The following is an 18,480-nucleotide window of genomic DNA, read 5'->3' on the forward strand; positions in this document are numbered from 1 at the left end:
AACCCAGCCCCTCTTAACTATTTTGCCAACTATGCCATACCATAGCAATACTGAAACACTCTTGTGCTGTCTTCAGTTGTAGTCTACACATGTTAATTACAGCATAGTTACCAACCACCATGCGACCTCCAATGATCCTCAGAAGGAAGAAGGTAATTGCATGTGCAGAGCCACATGCAGAGATTGTAGTCTGCCAGGGAAGAAGAATAAGCATAAAGACTCACCCATTTCGGAAGTACAGGGCAATTTTTGCATCACATAATAGGTATCTGATGGAACACTAAAACAGGGCTGTGCTGGGGAGATGTCTAAGCATAAAACCTCTCTGCAGAGAGAAACACTTCTTAAAGGACACACACTAACCTCTAGAAGTTTTGTTACAGTCTCCTCATGTTGGCTGGCACTCTGTCCAGCCTCACAAGGCATCATTCATTTTTGGGTTTTAACATCCCCTCTTAGCATGTGGTACTGGCTTATTTTAAATGCAGGATTTGGGACTTGAAGCACCACTGTTGTAATTATACCTATCTATTTCTTTAACCAATGGAAGATTGCTGCAATCTTCCAGGTGTACCTCCCTGAGATATACTTACCAGGAGAGAATGAAGCTCCTTACAAGGTTGTTGGGTATTTTCATGGAGGAAATATGCCCTAAATAATGCCAGTTTCACAGTTCTCATACACTTAAAAATGAGATGGTTGGAATCCTGTGTTCCTCTTTGGTTGAATACATTCATATCTTTGCTATGAAACATATGGCTGTATCCACTGCTTCTTTATGAGCCTGCTATAAACCACTGACATGACGGTGCAAAACAGTACTTACTTTCTGTTTTACCAAGAAGCAATTCCTTCAGACGTAAAGATGTGACATAAAATCTTTTATTATATTGAGCAATTTCATTAAAGTTTCTATAAAGAAAGCAAAATACTGCATGAAATACAAAAGCATTTAAAACATGCCAGGGAATTTTAGTGGGAAGGTAACAAATTATGCAAGCCACAGGCCTGTACTACACATTAAAATTGTTGGCTGAGACATGAAACAACCACAGAAACATTTTTATATAAGAGATATTTTTCAAGAATTCCAGGCAAACATGTACTCCTTTCTGATTAATATTTGCTACTTTAAAAAAAATGCAAATACACAAAACAAACAAAACCCATAAAAAGGCATAAGTCATTTCTAATGACTGAAATACATCATTCCCGGGTAGAACTCAAGCACCACAGTTCCTTCCACAGAGCACCTCCAAATAAAGCACAGCTGAGAATTGCCTGAGAGATTAAACACCAGGAAAGCTCTACACGGCAGAGATCCCCGCTTTCAGGATGCTACCTTTTCCTGCTTTTGAGGGAGCTCTTGTGAACTCTCACTCTCTTCTGCACAGAAGAGGCAATCTTCATAGACGCCTTCTTTGTGAGGGCCCTTTCAGCAGCGCCGGGTTTCCATAGCAGCAGCTGCGCATCCTCTCCGCCCGTCAGCAGAGACTCATCTGTCAGGTTCCAGCAGAAAGAGCGAACAGGAGCAGAGTGTCCTCTGCAAAGGGTACCCACCAGGCTCAGGCCATCGGTGCTGCAGCTCATGAGGTGAACGTTTCCTCTGGATGTTCCCCCAATAAGGAAGAGTTTGTCTGCCTTTTCGTGGTACAAACCACCTAACAGGTAATGTAAGCTGTCATTTTCAGGATGGACTGCCTCTCTGACATCCACAACATGCAATAGTGTTATTGGGTCTTCAGTATCTAGCTGAGCCATGTCCCACCAACAAAATCCCTCATCATGTGTCACGCAGTAGACCTGTTTATAATCTTTCCCAGACCAGCCAATAAAACTTACTGATGAATCTGAATTGCAAGTTGATATCAAAGCATCATCTTCATTATCCTTGTTAATGTCAAACACATTAACCAACCCATCGGTTGACCCAGAAACTACCAAATTGGGTTTGATAGGATGAAAGCAAATTTTAGTGATATCATCACTGTGACTTTCAGAGTAGACTCCCAAGGGTTCTTTACTTGTGCTGGCACAGTTCGCAACACCTCTTGCATCCCAAAACACCAGAAATGTGTCCTTTTCGACTTTTTCTGTTCCAGCACAAAGTATGGTATCACTGCAGTTGACATCAAAACTGATGAGAACATTGGAAGGATAGCCATGGAATACCTGCACAGCTTTCTGAGTTGATAAACGAATATCCCAACACTTCACTGTACCATCACTGCATGCTGAAAACACTGTGCTGTCACATGTGTGTGCAAATCGGACTCCATTAAGTATCTCAGGATGGTTACTGTACTCCCGCAGGAAGCTTAATGTTTCCCTGTTATAGACCCTAATTGACTTATTGGAACATGAAACTGCCACAAAGCGACTGCTTTCGGATTGAGCTGGTTTGGAAACGTCTATGTCCAGCAAGTAAGCAGGCTCCTCAAGTAGCATAGAACGTTTTGCTATGCTTAGACTAGCAAGCTGCTCCTCAATCTTCTCCACTGCTGTCATCTCAAATGCTGTTCCTAATGTTGTCAAAAACCTGTGGTAAATACAAACCAAGGTGAGTTTTAATTATAGCATTCTTAAATAACACTAGCTTTAAAAACGTGTAAAAAAGCATCCTGCACAGAAATGATGTGGGCAGTTAAAACTTAATTATCCTGATGTCCTACACACTACCACTTCATTTACAGAACACAGAACTGGAAAGGGCTCCTCAAGTTAAGGAGTTCAGATTCTTATGACTTGTAAGCACTGTATCATAAGCCCCCCGTGAAAGATCCAATAGTCTGTCTGCAATTCCTGTGAAAGCCACTTCACTAAATTCGCTTTTTTTTCATAAAGCAATGTTCCCCACAACTGGAAAGAAAATGAAGTCATCACCACGACCTGAGGAGGTGTCCTAAGAAGCTGCTAGAGGCACAGCCTACAAATAGCTGCTTCAATACAACTGCAGGAGACTTCTTGTGAGAACTTTTCTGCTGAGGGATGTGCAAAGGGTAGGCAGACAATGAGACCAAAATTACATACAACTACTGCCTGAAATGGCCAGATGAGATAAATTTTACAAGTATTTAGGTGTCCAATGACGCACATGAACCCCTGTCAGCATACCACAGACCACCTAAACAGGCCACATGACATCAGTGGAATTCACTGGAGTTAAGCACCTTTGCCTTTTTCATCAATTCTCCTAAGGCCCTAAATGGTTTTTGAGCCTCCTACAAAACCACAAAATGCTGGCTCTTTGTGCAACTGATAAAAATCTCCCCTTCAGAGGCAATTCTCCTCTAGCACAATTGAACCCTCCTAGACACCCCCCCCCCCCCAAAAAAGAGAGAGTTCTCTCCTGTAACACAAAGGCAAATTCAATTCTTTGACTGCAGTAAAGGCTTTCAGCAATTCAGAGTAAAAAAAAAAAATACTGAACAATTTCAATTTGAAAAAGATATTTGCATTCATAAACAATACATGGTTTTAGTGAGTTCACAAGCTACAACCATTTTGAAAAGGAAGCTGCAGTGGAGTACCTTAAGTAAGCACAATCATCCACCTGAATGACCCCTGTTAAAATTAAAGGCTCAATTAGATGACTCTCTTGTGTTAAACCCCCTCCCCCTGAACACTGAGGGAACCACAGCATGTTCTAGGGGGTCAACACCCCCATGACTTCCCACTGGTACAGACTGCTATGACAAAACTGCATTCTGCTGTTTGGTTGATTTTTTTCTTTGAGGTGCTGCTTGTACTTTCAGGGTTTTGCTTTCCCTCTTCCCATTTGGTACATATAAATATTCACAACAGCGTGTGACAAACGAGCAAATTCAAAACAGCTTAAGTAGGCACACTCAATTCCCAAGTCACAAATAATCTCACTAAGCTATTTTCTTCAGTAACATCCTGACAACGAGGTCCTCAGGTTAATCTTTAAATCAAGGCAACCTTTCAGAGCACATCTACAAGTAATTTTTGCCATAAAACGCAGACATCCTGTGGAAACTCCTTTCCCCTCTGAAGAGAAGTTCAGCATGTTTTCTGGCATTAGCCTGCACAGAACCCTACCCACAGAGCTTGCTCCTTACTTGCTTTTCTGGGTATGTCCTCAAATGGAACAAGCTTTTACTAGAACTATTACATAAAGCAAACTGTTCTGAAAGACCTTGTGCCACACTGCTTAAGCACAAAACTACTGAACTCCCATGCAAAATAGTAATTTAAATTTAAGAAATAAAATACTTTAATATTATCTATAAGAACAACCTCTACTTAATCCAATTTACTGAAGAATTGCAACGGAAGCTTCAATTTAAATAGTATCTCAAAAGCATGTGCTTGAAGGTGGAGAAAGAAGTCTTCATAAACCAGCTATCCCGTAGTGATACAGTTACTAAAAAAAAAAAAAATAATGGGTTCTCTCTGCAAACTTTTTGTGAGAAAAATGTACTTTTCCAGACTGACCTGAATTTCAAGCTCTAATATTCAGACTTTTTATACTCAAAAGGCCAAGTAAACTCAAACAGACGTGTTCCTGACAAATGTCATCCATTTGGAAAGCAAGCTGCACTTGTTTAAATATTACTGACTTTGATAGAGAATATTATTCAATAAGCTGTTTCTGCAACACTCATGTCGGAGCTTTTACTGCTGGGGAGAGGAAGGGAGGGAACTCTGCAAGTACCCAGAAGTTGTAAAAAGCCAGAGCCTGCAAAAGCATGTTCATTCAGATTTAATAATATTTTCTGGGAAATAAAATTAGCCCTGGATAGCTCTTATGCTTTTACCCCTGAATGACATCAGTACAGCTATTCTGAAATACCAGAAAATGCTGTTCATGTTTCCAGACAGATGTTCAATTTATACCATTAGGAAGCTGGAGGGTACAGTTTTCAATTCAATACAATTTTCAATGCTCAAAACTCAGTAAAATGTCTGCTCCAGTAAGAAAGTCTTCAGATTCCTATGAAATTGTGATTGAAGGTTATATAAACAATTCATGCTCAAACTTCAGGGTGTAGCTGCCAGCCCTTCCTTTTCAGGAGGGGAAGTCACTGTTGTATTTTGATGGGAAAATTTAAATGGCAGGAATAGGATCTGTGTTAAACTTATGAGACAAATAGGAAACAATGGTCTTCCAAACACAATAGAAGATAACTAAGCATTGGACTGCAGCCATTTACAAAGCACATAGTGCTCTGCACCACAGAAGTGAAGCACTTTTAGTTGAGCACTCCTTAACTTCAACAACTGTTTTGTTTCTGCCACAAAGAACCCTTTGAAACCTGACATATTTTGGATATAGCACAACAGCCCATTGCAATGATCACTAATGAAAACTTCATGTTAACGTGATAAACTGGCTGACATAAAGACTCTGGAGGGCACAGACAGCTTGCTCTTGAACTGCTCCAGTCTCAGAAGAGATCACACAGAGCACTGGCCAAAAACCTTTTCTTTCCCCAAGTTACCTCCTTTGCTCAGAATGTGAGGCAGTTGATTAAATTCAGGTACTTTGCTTATTCCAGCTCACAGCAGCCTGCGGTCTTAATCTAGTCTCAACACAGACAAAACCCAGGTGATAAGGTGCCAAGAAGACACTACCACTGGGATTACACATATATCTGGCTGAAGGTATTTGGCTACCGCCAGTCACTTGTGTTTGAAACAGGAGTGCGGTCCCATCCTCAGAGATCATCATTCCTTGTATGTAACAGCTGCATCTCATCTGCGTTCACATCTGCACCCCATGAGCAAGGCAAAGCCACCTTTTACAAATTAACCCAGAAGCTTCTGTGTTACTGTATCTAGTCCTCCGGGGCTACATTCACCTGATCTTTTCTATGAACTAACTTTATGCAAGCCCTGTGCATCTCCCTGATAGCACAACAACCAGGAACAACAAGCTTCTTGAAGGACACTCAAAACTCATTACACTTCAGTGTGAATACAGTAGTCTAAAATAACCTAAAATATTTTGACCCCCAAGGGTCCTTTTAAAAAGAAAGAAGCTTGATTTTTCAGAATAGAAGGCATGATGTGGAAGAGATGCCAAAGAGGTGGGACAGGATTTTCAGATGCTTTGTTACACGTTTCTCAGTAGTTGAGCGTGGAAACAACCACACAGCATGACTAGAAGCAGGGGTGACAAAAGCTGCCCTATTCAATGACAGACAAATGAGAGGTAAGCACTCACCTGCACAAACTCAAGACTCAATGTTGTCCCAGCATATAGCACTGTGCTCTTTGTGCAGCGTTCTAAATGCTGCAATCTCAACTCAAGCCAACAGACTCATGAGTCCTCTTCAATCCAAAGGTTTAAAAGAAAAAAAAAATGAGCAATTTGTAAGTTATTTTCCTTCTCGTGTTACTGGTGTACACAATATGCTGCCAGATTGCATGGCTCTCATTTCCAAAAGGGAATGTCAGCTGAACAACATACAGAAACACAAAATTACCTCTCTGAAAATTACCATTGAAAATGTGGAAGAAATGGAACTTTCTCAAAGATTTAATCAGTAACATGAGAGTAACTCATGAGTAGGAGGGTAGAAACACTAATAAAAATGAAAACAACCTGTAGTTTTGGCAATCTTCTCTGCAGAGGTCAAATACCAAAAATAGCAAGGGATTTGAACAGCAGTAGATGAAATCTTGCACTGTTCTTTCCTACTATAAACAATACAAACAGACCCTCCCTTCATTTTCACTATTATTAAAAGTTCAAGAACAAACCTGGAGCTCTGGGCAGTGGAAAGCCGTTCATGCGTACATTACATGTGGTTTGCATTTTAAAACAAACATGCAAAGTGCGAGGTTGGCTGAGGAGAACGCATTAGTACACTGCACTTCACTAATGCAAAAACGCCCATAGAGACCTCTCCTCACTGGCACCACTTCCCAACAGAAGATGGATCAGCCAAATGATCTAAGCACTGAGGAGAAGCACAGAACACTCATTAGGCATGCGGAATTTCTGCAGGATACAAACTCCTATAGCTGATTTTGTCTTCTACCAAGACAGAGAGATATGGTGTTTTTCCAGTATTCCCACAAAGCCATTTTAAGGCAAAAAGAATAGCATTTAGTCTATCGAACAGGAATAAAATAAGATGTGTGAGAGGCTACACTGAGGTGCACTGACAAGATGTAAACTGCCAACAGAATTATTTCATCCCTTCAAATCATGACATCTAGTTTCCAAGTGTAATGCACAACTCCACCTGATTTTACATTTGCATAAGAGAGAAAAATATTTATCAAGAAAGGATGAAAAAGACAAAAACACTGCCACAAAGTGTATGAAAAAAGCAGAAAAAACAGGTCCATCAAACTGTCTGCCTTCCATGAAATCAATTCCTGCCCTCCCGCCAGTATGGACCTTGGGAATACAATCCTGTTCAGCAATGGAGAGAAGCGCTGTAAGGAGAGACAGAGAACCCAGTAAATGGCTCTAAATAACAGTATTGGTTAGAGGGAAAAAAATAAGTCAGAGCTAGGAGAGAGCAAAGTTGGAAATTCACAGGTGCCCAGTGCTTTGGGGGTCAACAATTTAAAAATCAAAAAGAAACTACTTCTGTGTGCTCATTTTTGGGGCATAAGCAGGTATTCATGTCAATACAGAAACAAAACCTCTTTTTGAATATTATACCAGACATCCATGGAGAGAGAACACAAAAACAACTTCTGGATTTGACTAAGTGCAGTTTTAAATGCATAAATCATAAAAGCCATACATTAAATATTTTAATCAAAAGAAAATTTTAAGCATTGGGTTTTGGTGTAATACTTTGCATTTCAAGTAGAAAGACCTTTCTACTTTCTACTCCACACTGTGGAGGTAGGCAAGATTCAGAAAATTTAGTCATGACTTCAGGTCCAAGTTGCCACAAATTAACGTTCAAGCTTGAGTAACCAAAAGCCCACCGGTATAAATTCATGAACCAAAGAGATGGTAAAGAGCTGCAAAGGACCCAGACAACAAGCCACCCTAAACAAACCAATGTACAATTTAAAAACTCAAGCCAGAAAACACCATATAAAGCTATAAAAATGCTCAAGTTACTAATTTTGCCTTCAAATTTAAGCCAAAATTATTAAAATCTGATGCCCAGATAGCTAAACTACCTTCTCTTGAGCAGTTTAGGAGACCCTAACATGAAACATGGTTTCTGAATACCCTAAGAAGCATTATTTCATCATTAGTTCAAACACTTTTGAGAATTTTCATTTTTTTATCTTCTCTTTTCATCCATTTCCATTCTAATGACACAGACCTACTAACAGAGGAGCAGCAAAGTCAGTTCTGTCACGCTGATGACATGAGCAGATGGAGCCAACTGAGATCTGTCTCGCGAGGAGGCGGCTTCCTAGTAGTGCCCTCACCAGGCAGAGGATGTTACTGCATCCGGGTGTTGAGGCGGTCATTCAATAAAGGAGACTGCAAAGTAGTAAGGGGGTAAGAGCTGCTCTATTTTACTCTCATGGCAAATCTCAGATCAAGCTGACAGAAGCTGCAGCAGAAGCAATCCTATTTTATAAAGGCAGATCTGAAAGAGTCCCAGGCAAAGGTTCAATTACAGAAAGAGATACTGTAATCAGGACATTTTTTTCTACATTCTATATATTATCATTTATTTTTGTAAAGGATACTGTATTTAAAAACCCTGTGCAAAAGCTCATCTATGTCTAGATTGCACACTCACAGCCTCTGAATAGGTAAACAACAAACTGCATCCTCAGATAGATTCTAGAAAACAGACAGGAGCTGCCAGGAAAACTGGCCTAGCACTGGGCCTTGGCTTTTGCACTGGAGCAAGTCTCCGAGATAGGGGTCAAATATGAGGTTTGTGCCTACTGCTCCCCCTTCTCCGCTCTCCTCCCACACACAGACAGCACCTAACCTTTACTCCAGCCCAGCACATTAAACAATATATGGGATGAAGCACCCAGATCACCCTCTAAAAGAAGGTTAAGCATCTTCTAGAGAAGGCATGGCCAGTTCTATGACACAGCTTCTTTCTTCAGCAGCCACCTCCTGTGAAGGGACCCAGGATATTGGCTAACACCCCCACAAGGACCGGAAGGTGCATGATGTGCACACCCAACCACTCTGGAAGACTTCACTGTCCAAGTGCTGTGCAAACATCAATGCTCCCAACTCCAGTAGATGCTAGGTAACTCACAGCTTCAGGACACAGCAGCACCTCTGTTGCCCTGGTGTGTGCCTGTAATGTAACCATGGCTATTCAGCCAACCTGCTGCAAAACATGAAGAGAATCCAAGTCTCCGCTTCTTCATTTGTCCTTATCTCATCAGACCACAGCAACCACAGAAAAGTCACTTCCCTTCTCTTGTGAGCACCTCCCACCATAGACACCATACTGACATTACTTTTTGTAACCACAAACACAGGAGACAAGATAGAGAACTGATCAGTTTCCTAATTATGTACAGGCAGCAACAGCTGAAAAGCAAATGTACAGGGTACAATGTTATACTACATGTAGTAATAAGTTTGTCTCCATTCACATTTCCGGAACATAGCAGCTAAGAGAAGGTTCAGACTTTTCTCTCAACTATTCCTCATAAGCCTCCACACTAACAGCATTTTCTGTTGTTAAAAGGTCAAACAGCTTGTTGTTTGACTTGGCACTAGAGCTATGCATCAACACGGCCACCTCACAGATAAAGAAAAGAGAAATAAAGCTATTAATCCGAGTCCATTTGAACAAGAGCCTGGCCTACGAACACTTACTAGTCCTTATTGTGGCAGAACATCTTACTCAGTAATTCCCAGCAAGGTGCAGTGTTCCATTCAGTCCCTGAAACAAAGACAATATATGCCTAACTGGTAATACTTGTGTACACAAACACTAGTAAGTACAGTCAGTCGCAAACTTCTGAAAGTAAAAGCCTTGCTCTGAACATCTACACTACAAGATAAAATGCAGAAGTCTGGGTAGCGCTGCAATGTGCTTGCAAACTCCACAATCAAAAAGTGCTTTGATGCCCTTTCAAGTTTGGGATTACAAAAAATGAATCCAAGAGCAATGAGTTTCAGAGCCATTTTAAGATGAACAAAACCACCACTGAATGGGCAACCCCAGTGATCCACCATACAGAGAAAGGTGAAAGGAAAAAACTACTTATGCAGCTGCATGAATAATATAGTGACTCTGTAATAACACCATTTATTTCCTCCAATGTAGACACTGCTTCTTGGTACCAACACACTCATATTAAACTAACTGGAAATAACTAAGAAGATTCTTCCCAAATGTCAGTAAGTTTTGTTGAAATTCTTCTGAAGAATTGTTTCTACACCACAGGAAGCCTGGGAAATTTCAGCCTAAATTTAGCAGCAACCATAATAAAAGGATATAAAGAAACCCAGCTACAGCAGGAAAAATAGCTCCTACTACCACACACAGGTGCCAAAATACCTATAATGAGATAAAATGTTTTGTTTACCAGAATACTTTAGAAATTCTTTCACAACAGTAATTTAGCTTAAGTACATTTTGTTACCAGAGCTCATTCTTCAAAACATGAGACTATTATGTTTTCAAGACTCTCTTCTTAAAAACCCAAGCTTCAATCAGCTGCTGCAGTTCTCATCTTCACTAGGGATGGTGCTGGTGATCTAATAGTAAGATATTCTTATACATGTGCAGCACCCGGATTTTTCAAGCACAGTATTTGTGTGCTTGGCAACTGGTTTAAGCAGTAATGCTGTAGTAGTGTTAACATTCTCTGCAGTTCCAGATGTATTGCACAGGTACAAACACCTGCCAAGCCTAGGCAGAGGAAACAGATTCTCCTCAATTTCCTCATTTGCTTCCCCAGGAACATGCAGATCACTAAGGTATCTTTGCCAGTCACATCCTACAATATCCTGTTGTACCCTGTTTGATTTTTTGATTTTAGCAGTTGCTGCCTGTACATAACTGGGAGACTGATTAGTTCTATATCTTCTCCTATGCTTGTGGTTACACATATATGTATATACATGTATTTAGCCAATCCAGAACATCACCACATCAGGGTAATTTGCCAGACCCTCTCCAGTATCAAAGCAACAGGAGAAGCTGGAGAATCTTGTGTGCCTACCACAGTTAACAGACTATCAGACAAACAGTTAACAGACTATCAATTAACAAACAGTTAACAGACTATCAATTTCCAAAACATGCTCCAGCCTGACAGCTGGAGGCTCTGCTAAATCCTTATGATGTCCTAAGCTCAATTTCCAATACTTTGGAGGCAACAAAAGGGAAGTGTCATCTAAGTGAAAACAGCAGCTTGGGAGAGGCTGAAATAAAGGGGTTTAGAGCTATGTTGACTCTATGCTGCTCTAAAGAATGTACTTTTCAGTCTCCACAAAAGGTGCCAAGGCATCATGTGTGGGCACAGTGTACCCATGCAAGGCACTGTCTTCAGCTCTTTGTTTTCAGGAGCCTTTAGACAGTGTTTACACTTGAGCCATACACAGACGCTGGTATAGCTTCACTAATGCCACGCACAGATTTAAAAGAAATAAAATCATTTTTCCCTTTCTGTAACATCCAAATGCACAGTGATTTTCCACCACACTGCACGGGAAGTTCATGTTCAACTGTTTTTTCCCAATGAGAACTAGGACACAGTTGTAAGAAATAGAATCACAAAAGGGAAGGACAAAAGAGCAAGCGTGTAGATATTGATACTCTACCACTACTGTATGCAGCAACAAAGCCAACCCCTGCTGGCAAAGGACAAAAAAAACTATATGCTTTCATTAGTACCCACAAACCCCTAAGACACGGGTAGAGAATTTATTTCTCTGAGACCCACAAAGACTTTTCCAATCTCTTCAGCAGATGGCATTGCCCAAAACAAGGCAAGGGTCAAAAACAAAGTCATAGCAGATTGCCAGCAGGGCTCTTTGCTGAAGCCAACCTCTTGACAAGTGAACCATAATCAAGTGCAGAGGAGGACAGGTCAGATGATCCAGGTAATGGACTGTTTATTTTACAAGAAGTAGCTGTGATTCTTTGCCTTGTATAGCTTGGCAAAGACAGAGACTGAGAAGGGATACGATTGCTATCTTCAAAACTTCAAAGGCATAAATGCTAAAGAGGGAGGGGAGCCACTCAAGAACAATACTGGCACAACAGTTTAAGAGTATAAACTGACCACAAATAAAACTTAGAGCAGAAATTATAAAGTTTATCTTTCAAAGCAGTTTCCAATTACAACAGCGGGGGAAAAAAACCCTTTACTATCTTCATCTACTTTTATAACCTTGACAACCTGGCACCCACAACTGCCCTTGCACAGCAAAGAACACAAATAGGAAGGCAGACTGAAAAACAAGTAACTGTGAGATAAGCTGGCTCATCATTTCTTCCTGAAAGATACCACATCACCAGACAGACAATAGCAAGACACAACATTCTCACTGCATAGTTTCAGAAGCAGCATAAGACAGAAGGGGTTATGCACATGCACAAAGAGGATGTAGCTTCCAGATTATGGTGGCTTCCCGTCTCCATGCCCCTGAAATTGTCAGGATAAAAGCTGAAGGATTTGCATGGTGCTCCTCCAAACAGCTACAGCTTTTTACAAAGGCTGCTGTGTGGAAAATGCAATGCCTGAGTCTCAAGCTTGACTATTTATCATAAAATATCAGGTTGGAAGGGACCTCAAGGATCATCTGGTCCAACATTTCAAGTCACTCCTGCAGTGTCTGCACATCTCCGAGCAACACAAACGTGCCATCAGCGTGGCAGAGGACACATGCACCGCCAGTCCCGCGGAGAGCAGGTGGTGACATGGTTGCCTGATGGACAGCAGCTGTCATGCGCACCTAGCCCACTAGATGGCACTAACGACCACAGCTCCCGAGGAGCTCGCTCACTCCTTCAGGAGCTGCAGTCTAGGATCTAGACCCCACAATTCAAAGAGAGAGCACTTACTCTTTTTATTTCATCTATATATTCATCCGCTAATTTTCATCGGTTCTTATAAGCTAATTGTCTCCTTAACAGAATGGCATTCAAGGAAGGAAAAACTTCATTTACAGTGCAAGGCACAGGAAATCAGAGTGAAGTACTGTAAAGAATGTTGTTAAAGGTACCAGCATTTTTTATTTCCTTTGAAAAGCCTCAGTTCCTCAAATATGACTATTCATCACAGATCATAGCCTTTACTTAGAACTGTCTAGCACCAAAACCTGGAAAATAAAATAAAAAACCAAACCCAAATTTAACTACATTGCAACTTTTTCATGTCATCTGTCAGAGAGACCAAAAAAAAAGTCACACACACTTCTTTAAAGTCTCATTTTTGTGAATTCAATTCAGAGCTTTTGATCTTTTAAACTTCATGAGGATGCAAGATGTTACTCTCACATTTCCATGCAATGCACACAGAAGCACACAGCAACAACTGACCGCTGTGTTGGTATTTGCTCTTGAATTATTCAGGAAGCATAAAGTCCAAACATGATCATCACCAAATTTTCCAAGAGAAGTGGCAAAAGGGGAGATGACACCAAACCAAATCCAACAACTAAAAAACCCTTCCTGTCTCACTCTGTTACATGTCATGTCTGGCTGCTATGAACATCCCTCAACTGATAACATCCAATACACATTCATGGTAGTAGCTACCCAAGACATTAAACCACTAGAATTAATTTTTCCTTACATGTTTTTCCCTATTTCAAAACCAGGCCATGTATCTCCTTAAATACATTGACAGATATTGAGTGAACTAAAATCAACTTCATTTACCTCAAGAAAAATCCTTCACGAACCATACACAAAACCCGAGTAAGTCAAGTTTTCTAGTAAGAGCTGTATGTTTCTAAACAAGAATCCTTGCTTTTGCAGCCATCTGCTTGTTCCTTCTGATTCCACAAAGGAAAAATAGTAATCCCAGCTCTTACAGTCATTCCCATGGCAACAAACATTGAGAAATGCTTATTACAAAAAGATTATTGAGGAGTGACCAATAGCTGAAGCTTCCTAGTCCAGGTCCTGCCAGCAAACAGCTCCATCTAGCAAGCAGTTTGCCAATTTTAGTTAAATGCCAGGTTATCTTGTCACCAACGTAACTGCTTACCAATTGTACAGCACTTTTACATCTTTTTAACAAGAAGCTGAGCAATGTTTTTGCCTTGAAATAATAAGCACAGGGAGAAAAAGAAAGATCACAGGAGTCACGGCTGGCTGCAGAGAGAGTTATAAGTGAAAAGTTGCTCATCAACTAAAAAAAGAAAAGAAAAAAGAGGAAGATTCTGATGAAGAAAAAAAACTTGCAAGAAAGATGATTAACAACAAACAAACAAAAAAGTTATTTTACTTTAAAGCTATTTTTTTAAAATTAATTAGTTTAATCCAGCATAGGAACTATGAGTAGTTTAATACACCTGCTTTTTCACAGATAAGATTCAGTTCCTATATTAAACAAAGGATTTCCAGAACCCTTTAGGTTTGATTTTTCATTCAACTTTCATTTAGGTTATGAAACTACAGAATTAGAGAAAGATAGCAAGTGCCCTTACAAAGCCACAGTGAGGTCTTAGATTAAACAAGTCTCAAAGAGTAAAACAACAGCGACTAAGAGGTTTTAAAATACATAAATTCCTCTCTGTTGCAACTTTCAGTCTGAAAGTAAACATTAAGGTCACCTCAAAATATTTTCAGCAATACAATTAAGGCAATTAAAAAACAATAACAACAACCTAAGTAACAATCTGTAAGAAGTGCCTTTGGATTAAGGGGAGATAAATTTATGTAAAGTCTACAAAGGGTATAAGCAACAGTACAGATGGTTTATCTTGCAAAGGAGCTCAGACTAGATAATGCAATAGTCCTCCTGGACCTTACATAACAAAAAGAATAAAAAAAATATCAGACTGAACAGTTTTTAAGAAAATATTAAAGTGAACTCATTCCAGTGCACAGCAGCACTTCCTGCCGCTACTTACAAAATAATCTGGATTGCTGAAAACACTCAAGTATCCTGTAAGGCTTAGACACAGGACAGAAAACATATTCTGTGCTGAGACCTTCAGAACAGCCTAAGGAAATTATTCACTATTTGTCCTGCAACTTGAGCATGATTTTTTTCAGTGTCTTAGACTGGCTTTACTCTCTTCTTCAGTGAACTGTCCATACCCATCTCCTGCTTTGTTCTCAAATATTTAGGTGAAACTTGCATCAAAGTATCAGCAAAGGCAAAAATACATCATAGAAACAACTCATCCAAACTACCAAAATTTAATCTGAAGGCAACATTTCTATGACTTAATCTGAAGGCAGTTTGGGTTGGAAGGAACCTTAAAGTTCACTGCCTGCCATGGGCAGGGACATCTTCCACTAGACCAGGTTGCTCCAAGCCCCGTCCAGCCTGGCCTTGAACACTTGAACTTTTTTCCAGTATCTCATCTAAATCTATGCTCTTTCAAGTCAAAGCCATTTCCCCTTGTCCTATTCCTACATGTCCCTCTCCAGATTTCTTGTAGGCCCCTGGAAAAGAGCATGGATGTCTGTTCTCAGGAAATTAATATAACACACTCTGGTCAGTCATGACAACCACCAAGTTCCTCCATGAGGATGCAACTAACTAATCAGCCCTAAATTAAATGCTTCTTTACAGACTGCACTGAGCACATCCCAGCTCTACATGCTGACTGCACCAGCCCAACAAACTAAAAACATGCTTCTGCCAGATCTGAACCAGTACAGCTCCACTTGGTTTGTAAGTGCAAAGTGCTGCAGTAGAACTGTTGCTCCCCAGGGCTTCAACAGCTGCAAGCTGGAGTGACAGAACAGTCTGAGAGCAGCTTGGAGGAGAAGAAAGGGGAAGGAAAAGGTGCCAGGAGGAAATAAGAGAGGAAAATGCACCAGCAAGAATTTATTTAAGTCTTCTGTTAAAGGAAAAGAGATGGTATGAGAACATGAGAGTGTTAAGAGCTAAGGGAGAACTGGACAGTGGGTCAGGCTAACGTCTGAAGAGGGCAAAGGCATGTTTTAAGAGAGCCTTCCTAAACCCACACAGCTATAAACAACTCACTCTTTTCCTGCCTATGTCCTCCATTGTCCATCTTGCTCCTAAATTGCTTGCAAAGTCACAAAGCACACTCATCTCCAAAACCTGGCCTTGCCAAATCTCAACACTTTTTTCATGTCTGGTGTGAAACCCACTATCAGACTTATCATCACACAGGAGAAGCGAACCCACATAAAAAACTTTTCACTCACCAATTAAAGCCAAGTCCTGAAGTCCACACGGGTGACTTTACATCAACATGGCTCATCTATATGGTAGTGCTGATTTCTTTCTGCTTTGTTTTGATTTTTTTCCCCCCAGAGGAGTTCAGAAATCACATTATTTGTACAGTTACAGTAAAAGCATGTCAAAGGTGTAGAACCCAGCAGGGAAGTGCTGCCAGTACGTAACAACGTGGTTTTACAGGAGACCTCCTACAGCCAGGTACAGAGCAGACCCTAGGGCTGCCCCGCAAAGGACCCTTGTCCTCAAGACTGATACAATGAAAGAAAGGACAATTTTAAAAATTCATACTTAGGCCATTTAAAAATCTACCTGAACATCATCAATCAGCCCATGTACAGCAGAACTGGCAAAACAGTAAGATAAATGTTTCCAAGAAGTCTGAAGACACACAAGAAACAGTCAGGCCCCACATCACTCCCTATGTATGCAGAGACTGCAGAGGAGTCCTAGGCCCACCTTAGGGCTGTTCCTTGACCCAATAAAAACATACCTGGAGGAAGATGCAGACAGCTACAAGAGTCTTAAACGCTAAACAAGCGGAAAAGAACACATAAAAACTTTAAACAAGCATTATGTAAAATCAGCACCTAGAAAGCAATCCTTGGGATACACACAAACAAAAACCTTTTCAGTTAACTCTACTGACAATGACCAGTTATCTTATAGGAGCTGTTCTGCACACACACTTCATAGAATCTGATCATATCTCTCAAATAGGAACCCATTTAAAATATTAGGAAATAAAAGGCATTAATGTAGCTTAGTTCTGAGAACAAACTTTTCACAGACCCAGAAAGGAGCATACTAACAAAAGACCTTGTGTCTCTACATTCTTCCAAATATGCAACATGTTTCTATGGAAAATGGATTTGCAATTATTGTAGAACTGTAACCAATGTGAGTCAGTAACATAACACAGCACTGACAATTCCACTTCCTCTATCTTGTAGGAAAAAGTTAATTCTCCAGCATAGCATACTTTGAAATACCTATTGCTTATATCATTTAAGGATATATGTACTACAGCTTTAGCACGAGTTCCCCTAGGTTTTGGCTCAAAAACATGAAAAAGTTTCTTTTCACTTTTCCCCAGCAGAGTAAAACAACAAAACAAAAAACCCAAATCAAACCTTTTACTTCTCATTCTGACCTTTTCCAGATTTTCTGGTTTTATTTTAAAACTATTTTTGTTTTAAAACTATTTTTGCTTAAACTAGTTAAAACCATTCTTGTTAAAACTATTTTTGTTTAAAAACAACAATATTTCTGTTAAAACTAGTTTTGTTTAAGACTATTTTTGGTTTAAAACTACTACTATTGTTAAAAAAGATCCCACCTTCACAACACCCACACTGGTACTTACCAGCGTAACTGCTTACTAAACACACGTTATCCGCCAGTACAGGTTCTAACTCTAACCCTGGCAGCCCGTAAGTGGCCAGTCACAACTCTCATCAGATGTGCCTATCCAAATTATCAATACACTGACCCAATCCTCATGGCAGGCTCAATCCTCGATTCTCTCCCAGACACAGCATCAAAGCTAGGCAGGGTGATGAAGCCAGTGACAACCCTCCACCTGTTCTGCCCCCTGTCCAGCGTGCTTTGAGAGCACCGTTACTGTTTTTAAGCCTCCAGGCATCACTGAGTAAGAGGATAAACTCACACCGTAAGTTGAGTGCTTTTATTCAAGCTTTATCAGCAACACAGACAGCATCACAATCAGGCAAGCACGAGACGCCACAGTTCAGCCTAATGGAAAGAGAAAAAACTCCGGTGAGGTACTGAAACTCCAGGAACCCCTCTTTTCCTCTCCCCACCGCACACGGCACGACGGACGCCAAGAGATGCCCAGCCCTGTGCACAGGGACACCTCTGGGCGCCTGCTCTCCCACCCCAAACCACCCTCCACGGGAAACCCCTACCCTCCTCTGCCCAAACCGTACCAAACCCACAGGAACGAACGTCCCCCACACTCAACAAAGGCTCCCGCCAGAGACGATCCTCCTAGGAAGCGCACTCGCCTCGCCCTCCCCACAGCAAACACTGCGCTGCCCCGGCAGCCCTTTCCCCTCCCTCGCCCCAGGAGCCCCCCACCGCGGCCCTACCCCTCCACACTCCGACCCTCAGAAGCTCCGCTCCGCACAGCCGGCTGCCGCGTGCGCCCCGCCACGCCCCCCGCCACGCCATTGGCTGCTC

At 41.0% G+C, this 18,480-nt stretch overlaps 1 protein-coding gene across 4 annotated transcripts; it reads right to left on the reverse strand.

Moving 5' to 3' along the window:
• Window positions 1-866: 866 nt before the first annotated feature.
• On the reverse strand, window positions 867-18,067 carry WDR89 (WD repeat domain 89). Of its 4 annotated transcripts, none has more exons than XM_057416062.1 (2): window positions 17,948-18,067; window positions 867-2,539 (listed from the first exon to the last, which is right to left on the reverse strand). In XM_057416062.1, exon 2 carries the CDS (start codon window positions 2,506-2,508, stop codon window positions 1,339-1,341), a length of 1,170 nt encoding a protein of 389 aa, XP_057272045.1. In that variant the 5' UTR covers window positions 2,509-2,539; window positions 17,948-18,067; the 3' UTR covers window positions 867-1,338. The 4 variants fall into 4 exon arrangements, with proteins under 4 accessions (XP_057272045.1, XP_057272048.1, XP_057272047.1 ...); XM_057416065.1 differs by lacking the exon at window positions 17,948-18,067 and adding an exon at window positions 14,104-14,125; XM_057416064.1 differs by lacking the exon at window positions 17,948-18,067 and adding an exon at window positions 8,271-8,332.
• Window positions 18,068-18,480: the final 413 nt, after the last annotated feature.

This window comes from Pezoporus wallicus, unplaced genomic scaffold (assembly GCF_028554395.1).
Source record: "Pezoporus wallicus isolate ANWC-B61680 ecotype Strahan unplaced genomic scaffold, APGP_CSIRO_Pwel_v1 scaffold_2146, whole genome shotgun sequence".
Classification (NCBI taxonomy): Eukaryota; Metazoa; Chordata; class Aves; order Psittaciformes; family Psittacidae; genus Pezoporus; species Pezoporus wallicus.